The sequence below is a fragment of the Nelusetta ayraudi genome, unplaced genomic scaffold (genome assembly GCF_046127955.1).
Source record: "Nelusetta ayraudi isolate G7.1 ecotype Tasmania unplaced genomic scaffold, CSIRO-AGI_Nayr_v1 ptg000109l, whole genome shotgun sequence".
Lineage (NCBI taxonomy): Eukaryota > Metazoa > Chordata > Actinopteri > Tetraodontiformes > Monacanthidae > Nelusetta > Nelusetta ayraudi.
The window spans coordinates 953,021-966,147 of record NW_027466159.1 but is presented as its reverse complement, the minus strand read 5'-3'; the positions used below and the strand labels follow the sequence as shown (position 1 = coordinate 966,147).

Genomic DNA, 13,127 nt, shown 5'->3' with positions numbered 1-13,127 from the left:
CATGATCACGAGTCACGTGACTGCCGGTCGGGCCCAGGTGAGGCTGATTGGGGTTCAGGTCCCCAGGTGACTCACCCAAAATGCAACAGCGACATCTGCACAGTGAGACTCTCTCTCTCTCCACACACACACACACACACACACACACGTTCCTTCCTCATGATTTCACAGCATGAACTCGAAAACCAAAAAAAAAAAAAAAAAAAAAAACATCTTCAGACAGCTGATGTGTCAATGACGACCGTGTTTACTCCCTTCAAAAAAGAAAAAAGAAAAGAGGAAGTCGCTGGAGGGGGTAACTCATCGCTCGCACCGTTGAGCTCTCGCGCCATCTGGTGTTTGTATAGCGATGCAGTCACTCTGTCAGTGTTCAACTCTGTTCAAGTCCGGATTTGTGTGTACCTCTCCACTGTCAGGATCAGAGTCACAACAACACTATCTGATGATACAATCCATCACCTGGATCACCTGGATTATCATAAATGGGACTTTGGTCTGACAGCATCCACGTAATAGGCTGCAAATTGATCAGACAATGTTTAATTTAGCCTGAGTGAAACACTTTACAAGAAACTGTCAGTCTGGTAACTGAAGAAGATGAACTTGAGGTTTTAGTTTAGTTTCATGTTTACAGCCTGCTGGATAAAAACAGTGTCTTTAACTTCCAGCTGAAAATGATAAAGCGATAGATAGATAGATAGATAGATAGATAGATAGATAGATAGATGAAGTTTGTTGGAAGATAAAATGAGCCCTTTGTGACATCATAAATAGCTTATTTCCAAAAGTTGCTGTGACCCTCCTCTTACCTGGTTCCTGGTTCCAGCGGCAGAGACAAAGAGAGAAAGAGAGAGAGAGAGAGAGAGCAGCCGCTGCAGTGGCACTGGTCGACCACCAGGTGGCACTGGGAGACCAGACAGACGGTCAGCAGCAGGTGAGGAGAGAAGAAGGAGCGAAGCCGACGATTTTTCTCTGCACAACTGAAAGGAGTCATTTCCTCTATTATTATGTATTTTGTTGTGGTTTACTGTGGAGACACGCCCACTTCCCTTGGTGGCGGTGAGTAATAATTTGAATCGGAGAGGTCAATCAGGTCACAGTGACGGTGTTTTTATCACCTGAACGCGACACCTGCTGCCCCTGAAACCGCAGACGCCGTTCAGCTCCCAATAATACCGCGATATGCTAGCGGCACGTGACTCTGCAGTCCTTCGGGTCTGACGTCACCCGTCCCCGTCCCCCCCGCCCCCTTCCTCCTGCTCCTCCTCCCCCCTACTCCTCCACCTCCCTGAATCCAACATGGAGTGAGGAGGAGATGGGGCTCGTCCGGGGCCGTCCGCACCGACACCAGCGCACCAGTCTCGGTCACCGCGATCCAGGCCGCAGCGGCAGGGGAGCAGCAGGAGGAGGAGGAGGAGGAGGAGGAGGAGCGAGAGGAGGCGGCGGAGCAGGAGGAGGAGGAGGCGAGAGACGCAAAAGGAGGAGAGGAAGACAAGGCGTAGGAGGAGGAGGTCGGATGCGCCTCCTTGCTCCAGGTAACTGAGGAGCAGAGAGGAGGCGCACCGCGGCCGGCCGATAGGAGGAGAAGGGAGGTGAGGAGAGGAGAGGAGGAGTGGACGCCGCCGAAGGGCGAGGAAACATGAGGACACGGCGGCGAGCGGCCGCGGCCGGAGCTCATCATTACCGGAGGAGGTGAAACGGCAAAACATGAGCGAGGACACGCGCCCAGACGAGTGAGTAGCCCCCCCCCCCCATCTACCGATCCATGATCCCCTCCTCCACCGCCCATTCATTATTATTATTATTATTATTATTATTATTATTATTATTATTATCATCCAGCGCTGTTATGTTGGGGGCAGGGGGGGTACATACGGTTGGGGTTCAGCCCCCACCCCCCCCACACACACACACACCACCATGTTGGGTGTCATTATTCATTTGACCATTGACCAGCAGCGAGCAATCATCAGGTGATCTTGTCTGGGGAGAAAAATAAAATGGAGTTGGATCTCTGAAGTTCCAGACTTCGGGGCAGAGTCAAGTGGACCTGGTGGACTTGGTTCCACCAAATTGGTTCAATGATCATATACCTCAAAGCTTCCACATATGAATAATAGTATTGTTGGAGAAAAACAACAAACGTGTCGCTAACCTCTGCACGTGTGGAAAGAGAACACCTCACCAAGATACTGTGGCTGAAACGCCTGTGTCTCCCCAATCAGGTGGACAGATGTAGCGCTGGTCCCATGACGTGGGCCGAACCAGCAACTAAACATGGTGTCTGATCAGGTCTGGTGTTTGAGTTTGGGGTTGTTTTCCTTTCTCCTCGCTTTGGTTTGGATGTATTGTTTGACGTGGTACAAAGACCATGACTGTCGCCTGAGCTCAGGCTACGATTGGCTCAGTTGGATTTCCAAGTGGGAACCTGATTCGCACCTCTTTGTAGGATCTGGTCACCCAAGAACATCAGCGAAAACAGTCAGGAAGCATTGGTCGTATCAGTGACAGGTGGGACTCCTCTACCTCCGGAGGAGAAAGTGAAGCTGCGGTGGCCATCTTTACTTTGGTCTCTCTTTTCTGACTGGCTAAGCCGTGCGCTGACTCAGCTTCCACATGATGTCCTGTAGGCGCTGGTGACCGGTAGTGGGATGACTCCTACACCGGCAAGGCTGGAGTTGGGAGTCGCCGCTGTTTTCCTTACAGTCGAGAGTTTGAGTTGTTCCGCAGACTCACTGACTCACTGAAGGTTTGTTTGTGCGGTGGAAGCCTTGTGTAAAAAATAAAATCCTGGCATCATTGTGTGAATATTTCTGTCCCTACACTGGAACCGTAGACCTGGAATCACAAGGACAATATCAAGCTGAGTTCGAACCGGGGAAGGTTGGGAAACACAAAACATCTACAGGAAAGATTGTGTACCAGGGGGCGGAGGGGTGGAGGGGTGACATACTCAAATGTTTGTGGTGTATCTCTGGTATCTGGGCGAGAATGCCGCCCCCTGTTGAAAGTATCCAGCAGTCCAAGACATTCAGCTGGTTTCATCGTTCTGGTCTTCAGAGCAACAAATCCTAGTGCACTGAGGACCGATATTATCCCGACTCTACTGGAGACCTTTCATCACCTGAAAAACTGTCCAGGTCTCCAGAAAGAAGCATATTTAGCCCTTTGTTTTCAGCCTCCTGTTAAGACCAAATCACCTGTCCCGTGGGTGGTCGGTCTCAGGGTGGTGGACCAAAACCCCTCGCTAGTGTGTGGTCACTAATCTGTGAATCTGGGGGTCAAATTCTCTTTTTGTTTGTGTGTACAATAGTGAAGGATAAAGAAAACCCCCCACAACCGTCTGTCCTGTTTCTCCTCATGGGCATTTTGGTATTGATTGGGGCAAACCGATGCCCAGGAAGCAGATCTCAGTGTCGGCAGTGACATTGAAGGAAGGTCGGCTGACTGGCTACCCCGGCTGTCTCACTCTGTTCACCACATGGTACAACATTCATTTCACATCAACACTGACCTCCTTGTGAGCTGCTGATATCCCGCCAGTGGAAACGGATCTGGCGGGCGGCCATGTGGGAAACCACAGTCCTAAAGGTCCTAAAAGTCCCAGAGACCCCAAAGGCCTCAAAGGACCCAAAGGTTCTGGTGCTTTGCTGGGCCCCAGTTGCAACAGCTAGTGCTGAAGCTTACAAAATTGTCTCTATCAAACATTTCCTTGTATTTAAGGTTAGTGGCAGTTGGTAAATTTTACAGTAAGACCTAAGACAGGAATTTGTGTTTGTGTGATTGCGATTACACGATTGTGAAAGGATATTTCTAGAAAAGTGATCATTGTAGTATTTGTTTTTTACTGTTGTCTTTGAATACACCAGACAGGAAGTTTGGCACCTGTTGGATCCACAGTTGGTTCACACCTGGTGGCAGAGATGTTCATGATCAAGACACACCGAAACACACACATACGTGACCCAACTTGTTCATGCTAACGAAGAAGTTGGTTGTGCTGAAAAGAAAGAAATGAAAGAAATTAGAATAAGACATCGACAAATCCTGCATGTCTGACTACCAGAGAGGTAGCAGTGCATTTTGACACATGCTAGCCAGCTATTAGCAGATGTAGCACTGTGGAAAAAGGTGTCAACCAACAGTGGGAGACGTCAGTTACCGGGAAAGAAGGCAAGTCGTGTTTCTTTTAGCTAGCAGGCAGAAAGTGTTAGCCGGAGCTGGAGATGTCAGCCGACCGCAGCAGAGATGAGCTAGCAAAAAAGGGTGGATGTGATGTGGTAGCTACTTGGCTGAGGGCCGATGTCGTCCAGCCAGGGAATGGATGTGTTGGACATTTAGCTTGAAAGATACAGATGTTAGACAGCTGCAAGCTAATTTCAGCCAGCTGTGACTGGGCGTTAGCAAGCCTTGGCAGCTAGTAAATTAACATGCATTAGCTGTTGCATGCTTTTATTTACCAGTACATGTGTGGGGTTTTCCAATCACAATTCCGAACAATTAAACAGTCACCTGTCTTCAAAGAACTAAAACACCACTGTGGTGTCGCTGTTTGCAAATGGAGCATCAATGATTGTAGAGTGTCTTTGTGTATGTGTGTGAGTGTGTGTGTGTGAGAGAGAGAGAGAGAGAGAGAGAGAGAGAGAGAGAGAGAGAGAGAGAGAGAGAGAGAGAGAGAGAGAGAGAGAGAGAGAAAGAGAAGGAGAGAGAGTGACAGAGAAAGAGAGAGAGAGAGAGAGAGAGAGAGGGAAGCTGCACACTGTCGGCAGTGATGACTCATGCTAGACACACACACACAGACACACACACACACACAAGCACCATCTGTTTGACAGGCAGGCTGAATCACACAGTCGGAGGAAGCAGTGTGTGTGTGCGCGCGAGGCCAGAGACGAAGCAGTCACTTCTCTTGGGCCTGTTAGGATGTGCCGTCGGTGGCATGCAGCAGCAGCACCGGTGCGTCCTGCAGAAAGTGGCTCAGAGTCGCACTTTCCTGTTGGACAACTGTTAGAATTTAGCATCATGGTTGTTATTGCGCAGGGCTGCAACTAATGATTATTTTTGTTGTCGACTAATCTATCGATTCTTTTGTAGGCGATTAGTCACATTTATCTTCTTTAGTTTCACCACCTATTTTGGAATTCTGTTTAACCTAGCTTGCTTAAATATTCACACCTGTGTTATACTGCTCTACTCTGACAGCATACATTTTTAAACAAATATACCAAAAATAATGACACACAAAGCATCTGTCTGTGACATAGTTGTTCTATTTTTCAACATAAAATTTTATAGGTAAATTAATTCACAATTTAACGGTTTTATGCAATGTTTATTACAGTGAAATACCTTAGATAGATTCTTACAACTTAAAGATTGAATTTTATGACCTAAATAACACAGTTGATAAGTGATCAGTAAAAGTGTTACAATTCAGGATAAAAGCTGATATTGTCAGGGGCTGCAATTCACTAATTACTGCCGTGAAGTATGCATTTACCTAAGTGAACTATCCTTTGCTTAGCAAACTTGTTCCATGAATTTCCGATTTGCGAAAAAAATGTATTACGTACTTGCACCATAGGCTGATGATTAATTAACAAATAAGCACGTCATTTGAACACTATCTACGAAATATCTACCATCTGTGTTTTTTGTGAACTCTTCTCTGCGGTTTGTGATGATACAGCAACTCCGGGGTGTCTGTGTTCAAGGTGTTCGCGTATTGCCATAGTGCTGCCATGGAATGTTGGGTGAGCTTCACAGAGTTTGCACCTAACGTGTTTGCTTCATCTTCTATGAAATATTCTTAAACTTTAGAAACTTTGGGTCGGAGTTCGAGCCTTTTCAGAGAAGAAGTTGTTCTTCTTCTCTGTTTTTTGCAGAATGCAAACAACGAACGACACCACCCTCAGCGCTCAGTACTGCACTGCAGGTACAAATGAGCATGTGGCAGCTGGAGTGTGAGTTTTATCATTTCGAAATTTACAATAACAATAAAACGCTGCGTCGGCGCTTACATTTTTGCGTTGACGAATTTATGTCGTCGACATAATCGATTATGTCAACTAATTGTTGCAGCCCTAGCGCAGAGCAAAGGACCTACTGCTATATTGTGTTTTGTTTCCACCTGGTTCACACAAATTGAGTGCTGTTCAGGGAGTGGGCTGCCGAGGTCCCCGCCTACGACTGCCACACAATCCAGAGTTCGCCTGCCCCTCATGGTCCTTCCTGCCGGTGGAGGGTCAACTTGAAGACACATTTCGAGGAGCCAGCAGAGGTGCTTCTATGGCATCTTTTTCGGATGCCACCTGGACGGAAAAGGTGTTTAAGGCATGTCCGACTGGAGAGAGGCCCAGAGGAAGACCTGGGACGTGCTTGAGGGACTATGTCTCATGGCTGGACTGGGGACACTTTACGATCCCCCTGGTAGAGCTGGAGAAGGAGTCCAGAGGGAGGGAAGTCTGGTTATTCCAGCTTAGACCTCTACTGGGACGTACCAGGTTATACCTGGACGTACCAGGTCGCAGAACCTGGTATGGAATAAGCAGAGAAACTGACTGATACGTGGTTTAGCCCTGAACAGTGATTCCGTGGTCAGGAAAGTGTTGTCATCATTGTCTCTCCTCCGCTGTCTATGTGTGTGTTGCAGTGACAGCTACATTGTGCGCGTCAAAGCGGTGGTGATGACCTGGGACGACTCGAGCGGCGGCTGGTTGGCGCAGGACGGCTGCCTGAGCAGAGTGGGCGTGTGTCGGCTGCTGCCGCCGGAGTTGCTGGGACGCAACACCTTCCTCATCCACGGGGAGCGACTTAAAGACCGCCAGGTTTCTGAAAGACTGCTCATCGTCGCTCATTGCTTCGTCCCTACATATTACCAATTTCAATTTGTCTTAAAAGTTCAACAGTTAATCTGATAGTGAACGATGCCACGAGATTCTCTGAAAAACCACAGAAGAAGACCCAAGAGGAGAAAGAGGCAGCTGACTGCTGTAAACGGTGGTTGCGGCCAGCATGGACATTGCCGTAGTAATGCAGTTCTATGGCATTTGTCATGGGTCAATATGTTAGGACTGGGTGGAATGTTCACTTCTTCACTTAAACATACCTTAAACGACATAGCAGGTAGCCACAAGTGGTCCCTACTGCAGCGCAAGAACATATGTGATTGGTCTGCTTGAATGCGAAGGACCGAAAGTTCATCCAAATTCTCTCCACAAGTTCTTTACCAAAAGCATGTGCAAGATAAATCCAAAGAACCAATGAAAACCAAGTCTGGCCTACTGGATAAGTTCATGTTGTTAACACTGTTAAGATCCAAGCTGTTAATATCATGACTGATCCAACGGCCTGAGGAGACACATTCCCACTTTAATTACCAGGACAATTAGAGAGTCTTCCTGTTTAACTTCCTTCTTGCCACACATCACAGCCAAAAATCAAAAGAGAAGCTTCAACAAAAGTCGTTAAGATTTGACACCTGCATTTCACAGCCTAGTCAAATTTTAAGGTATTCCTTCAAAAACGGCAAAACAAAATTTGCCAATAATGAATTGTCCTTCCTCACTTGTTGCAGGTGATCCTGGAGTGTTTCCTCAGGAAGGACCTGGTCTACACCAAGGCCACACCCACGTTCCACCACTGGAAGGTGGACAACAGGAAGTGTGGTCTGACGTTCCAGAGTCCAGCGGACGCCCGAGCGTTTGACCGAGGTGTGAGGAAGGCTCTGGAGGACCTGACGGAAGGTGAGTAGCACACGCCGCCGTTAGAGAGGCTTTACCATCTGAAGCCTGCTGCGCTCAGGGTCGCACTCAACCTCCCGTGCGTTCCGCAGGGTCGACCACATCCTCGTCCACCCTGCAGAATGAGGCGGAGCTTGGCGACGATGATGTCTTCACGGTGAGAAAGTTGCCCCACGTGGTTGTTTTGAAATTTTCAGGTCTCTCTCCTTAAACAAGATGCCCCAGACCCCTGCAAAGGGTCTCCAGTTCCAGTTTCAGTTCCAGATTTAAGCCAAGGAGAAGAAGACTTGCAGGCCAAGATTAAGAGTTGAGAGGATTTGAGTGATGGGAACTCAGAAACAATGACATTCAAGCAGATTTACAATAGTTGAAGCAGAGCCATAAGCCCTAGTAGGTACGTGGAAACCTACAGTGGACCATAAATAAAGGCACAGAGAATCCACAAATAAACACTTGTGTGGCTGGGATTCATTTAGCAAACACCCAAAGAATAACACTAAGACATCACACTGTCATCTGTGTGACACTATTTTCTTTTATTGAACTTAGTTCTGCACTTAATACATTAAAAGATTTGGAAAATAATGTAAATAAAGACACCAGCAAGTTTGTCACCTTCTCCTTCTCCCCTGCCCAGACGGCCACTGATAGCTCATCCAATTCATCCCAGAAGAGGGAGCCGGTGCACATGCTGGCACCGACCAACTTCTGTGATGCCCGTCGACACCACTGCATCCTGGGACATCTGTACGAACACCACAGGCCTCCTGATCACTATTTCCTGGACCAGGTGAGTGGAAGGTGCATTTGCATGTTGAACGTACGCTCCCAGCAGGGCTCTGGATGTGAAAAAATGAAAAAGAAACCAAAAATACTTGAAATGAATGGAAGTGACCCAAAGGAAACAGAAAAAATGAAAAAAGAAACAAAGCAAAAGCAGGAAATTAAACATAAACAGATATAGAAACAGATAAAGAGCCTAACCTTAGTCCAATCTGAACACTGCTACAACCCTACTTGTAGCCCCAAACCTCCGCCAGCCCCAATCCAAACCCCCACCAACCCCAATCCAAACCCTAACCCAACCCCACTAGTCACACCAGCTGCTACCCCAACCCTCCACCAACACCAACGCTGCCTCAACACCAATCCAACCCTACCAAAAATCCTCGCCCTAATCCAAACCCTCAACTAAAATCATCCTACCCCAACCCCAATCCTAGCTATAATCCTGGCCCAATCCCGAACCTCACCCCATTTATAACAAAACCCTGCATTATCCCTATCACTACCCTCATCTTAATCCCAACCCTGACCCTAACTCCACACCAACCCTCCCCCAACCACACCTCAATCCTCTACCAACAGCAAACCCTACCTCAGCCCCTCCCCCAATTCTAACCCCAGTGCCTACTGTAATCCTAACCCAAACCCAACACTAACCCATCCCTAGCGGTTTGGTTCAAACTCTTTGATGAGTAAAAAACTTTCCCTCTGTCATGTTGGACAGGGTGTAGTCAAAACTTTTCATCATCAAAACCTTTTTTAATAAGTCACATCCTCCTATTTCTGTCACTAATTTGTGCGGTAAGCAGCAGGATGAATGTAAACACATCGGTGTCCCCCCCACCTTTACTTCCTCCATTTGCCCTCAGGCGGTGCACATGTTTCCCCGGCATGTCAGCTTCCAGGTGGAGGAGGAGGAGATTGTGCGCATCAACCCGCGTGAGCGGACCTGGCTCACGGGCTATGAGGACTATCGCCATGCCAACTCCACCCGCGAGAAACTGGCCCAGCCAGACGGTCTGGATGCCTACGTGCACTTCGCCAAGAGCGAACCGCCAAAACACGACTACACGTACCCGTACCCGCTGAGCTGCGACCTGCAGCGTGGGTGCAACGGCGGCAAACCGGGCTGCCTGGAGCTGTGCGCTGGCCACCGGGCGGTGGTGACGTCACAGCCTAGACCGGTGCCGCTCAAGGGGAAGAGGCGGACGGAGGAGGGAGGCGGGCGCTCCCGCTGCGTCTACTGCCAGGACATGTTCAACCAGGAGGAGAACGGGCGGGGCCGCTGCCAGGAGGCGCCGGACCCCATCCAGACCTGCATCAGGCGGGTCAGCTTCATGTGGTGCGCCGACAGCCTGCTCTATCACTGCATGTCAGACCCCGAGGGCGACTACTCGGACCCGTGCTCGTGCGACACCAGCGACGAGCGCTTCTGCCTGCGCTGGACGGCGCTGGTGGCGCTGTCCCTGCTGGCCCCCTGCATGTGCTGCTACGCCCCCTTGAGGGCGTGCTACCGCTGCGGGGTGGCCTGTCGCTGCTGCGGCGGCAAGCATAAGGCAGTGGGCTGAACAGAGGTCACAACAAGCCCTGCCCCTCCTCACAGGAGGGTGGGGCCAAAACTCACAGGGTGGGGAGTCAGCTGTGATTTTGGACTCTTTATTTTAAACGTCATGGTGGTTTGTCTCATCTCTGATTTCTCAGTAGGAGGAGAAGAAGAACTTTGTCTTCAACAGATTGGGTACGTTATATTTTTTACACGTGTGCCATTTGTCACGGGTCAATATGAATGTCGCCACGGTCGGTTGCCGAGGGATCCGCCGCTCCGATCATTTAAGTGTGGACGAGATGGAACGCTCACATCCGAACGACACAGATGAGATGGATTTGGTTAGCTTTTCGAAATCACCTGTTCAAGAAGAAGCTGGGCTTCAATCTATTTTGTGTGTGTGTGAGTGTGTTTGTGTGTGTGTGTGTGTATTTTCAGCACAGAGTTGGAGTCAAAATGTGGTTCTTCTGGTTTAGGGATAAAGACCTGACAGGGCAGCCAGTTTGCACTGTGCTAAATAATTAGCTTGTAACGTGTTTGTTGGCTTTGCTTTTTGCACAGAGAGGCTTCTAAGGTCCTGTAGTGGACCTCAGGCCCCAGATATTTTGTATTTTAAACCAACAGCCTCAGATTATTATTTATTGTTATTATCCAAAGACCTTTATTCCAGGAAACAGCACATTTAGCCCTTTGTTTACTGCGTTTTGCTAAAACATTGGGCTATCGCTGACACCTTGTTTTGGACTGTCAAAAAAAAAAAATGAACTAGTGGTCTCAGAGTGGTGCTGAACACTATGGGAGAAACAGAGATACCAGCACCCCCTGTGACATCACAGAGGGCTGTTTTACACACTCAGCGGTTTGAAAAGTTGCACGAGTCAAGTGAAAGTTGGACTTTCCCGACAGGATGGAGAGGCAGGTTACTGTTGGAGAACATTTGGGAAGAGAGAGCTTCTAAACTAGCCATCTAGCTGTTCTGTCAGGTGACCGAGTGGCTCCTCATACTTCCTGGTCCGGGAGAACCGCCTCTCCTGACTCCGGCTCCGTCTCCAGACAAGTTCCATGGTGTTTGAAGGTTGAATGTTTCCGCAATCGTTCGTGACCGCCTCCCATGAAGTCCTGCCTACCGGCTCTATCGTACCAGTTTATCTTTGATTGACTTTTCAAATGAACTGATGATAAAAAAATAAAAAAAATACGAAAAACACAAAGGTATGACAATAATGGGTCCATATCTGAGAATGTGTCTGAGACTTTGAGCCTTCTGAAGACAGGGAAAGGTTGAGCTGGTGTATCTGATGATCATGATGAATAACTTATTTTTTACTACTTGATTATTTTTGTGAATAGTTGTGGAATTACATTTTTCCGCGGTCCTTCGAGGCGATCTAGTTGTGGTCATCCGTGTTTGATTTTTTTTTTGTTTTTTTTCTCTGATGACTTTGTGTCAAAAGACGACAGATCAGCTGATGATCACCGACTGCAAGACCTTTTGGTTTTCAGCTCTTCATGGGTTCCGTCATTTTCTGCTAAAAAAATTTCCCCAAACTCCACCGGATGGTGTTGATGCGTTGCTTGAATTTCACTGCATACGCCCACTACGGGGAGTCGCAGAGCAATTTTTAAATCAAATTAGACTTTTAATTGCGACAGAGGCAAGACAATCCTTTCGTTCGTTACACAGGAAGGAGGAAGAAGGACCTTGTGACCAAGCAATCCAGTGGGCAGCGAGCGCTACGCTAAACTGCTAACGGCTTCCTGAAATGAGTTGAGTCACTCTGGGAGACGTAGCCGAGCGACACCGGACACTGTTTGTGTTTCTTTCACGTCAACGTTTTTTTAGGCTGAGTGGAGCTGCAGCCCTTGTCCCGTCTGTCCGTCCATCAGTCCATCGGCCTGTCCATCCATCCGTCCGTCCGTCCGTCCCACCTCTTGATGCTGTTCCAGTTGCCACTTGTTGTAGAGTAGTGTGTGTGTGTGTGTGTGTGTGTGTGTGTGTGTGTGTGTGTGTGTGTGTGTGTGTGTGTGTGTGTGTGTGCGTGCGTGCGTGCGGGACGTCAACCAAAAGCAGTTGTGTCTGTTCCAGCCGTTTCAAAGGAAAGTGCCTAAAGCCTCCTCCCTCTCCATTCATGTCCAGATGTATATTTGAAAAAAAAGGAAAACAAAAAAATAACAGTACAAGAAAATCAAACGAGGGTCAAAGTCATTTTCATCGTCTTTTTATATTTAAATATATAAATATAATTCACATTTTTACCGATATAAAAAATAGAATATATATGTATATGTATCAGGTGTATGATGTACATTTTCAGTTCTATTTTTTTATTGTTCTAATATGATGGATGTAAATCTCTTGCGAGAGGGCAAATGTGAGGGATGTGTACAAAAAGGCAAAAATACATCATCTGGAAACTGTGTGTGAGTGTGTCGGTTCTTCTGCTAATGTGGATACCTCAGGTGGTGGCACACACTGGGTGTCTGCGGGGACCGGTGGGATTTTAAACCACTGGTCGAGGCCCAAACTGGGCGACTGCTGGCTGGTAGACGCCACAAGGCATTGTGGGTAATGTCTTCTGCAGCCAGGGCTGGTTTTCCACACTAGACAGATCTGTCAGTGGAAGCTTTTACTTTTGAAGATGTACTTTTGAGTGATTGTAATCAGTTCAGAATGCCGAAATATTGCTTATATCAAATTTACAAAGACTGACACCATGAAGTTGTTGAGAATTTTAAGACGTGATTTTAAAAAAACAAAAACAAATGTTAGGACGCAAACATTGTGTCGTAAGATAACAATAGCGCAATATTTTGAAGGCTTATTTTTCACGACGTCGTCATAATTGGTCTTATTTGGGTTTAGAGGACGTGTTGTGCTAATTATGGGACATGGCTGCACATCTGGATTGTGATCGCAGACAAACAGTTTTGTGCTTTTCTGCTTTTAATAGCAACCAAAGTCCAGTTTTTCAATTCCCTGAAAAATTGTTCCTCAAGAATTTACCATCATCTCAATACTCACATCTGAAGATGCGAAGCACCCAGTCAGAGTC

At 47.6% G+C, this 13,127-nt stretch overlaps 1 protein-coding gene across 1 annotated transcript; it reads left to right on the top strand.

The window, feature by feature from the left end:
* The first annotated feature begins 1,283 nt into the window (after positions 1-1,283).
* spred2a (sprouty related EVH1 domain containing 2a) lies at positions 1,284-12,118 on the top strand. The gene is made up of 6 exons (XM_076048964.1): positions 1,284-1,733; positions 6,653-6,827; positions 7,577-7,745; positions 7,835-7,899; positions 8,380-8,532; positions 9,398-12,118. Exons 1-6 carry the CDS (start codon positions 1,708-1,710, stop codon positions 10,094-10,096), a joined length of 1,287 nt encoding a protein of 428 aa, XP_075905079.1. The 5' UTR covers positions 1,284-1,707; the 3' UTR covers positions 10,097-12,118.
* Positions 12,119-13,127: the final 1,009 nt, after the last annotated feature.

What these genes read in the sequence shown, in the direction of transcription:
- spred2a (XM_076048964.1), top strand. Translation starts at nt 1,708, where the DNA reads ATGAGCGAGGACACGCGCCCAGACGA. An exon ending in GAGGACACGCGCCCAGACGA is followed by an intron (nt 1,734 to 6,652) that starts GTGAGTAGCCCC and finishes TGTGTGTTGCAG; the next exon opens with TGACAGCTACATTGTGCGCG. An exon ending in ATCACTATTTCCTGGACCAG is followed by an intron (nt 8,533 to 9,397) that starts GTGAGTGGAAGG and finishes ATTTGCCCTCAG; the next exon opens with GCGGTGCACATGTTTCCCCG.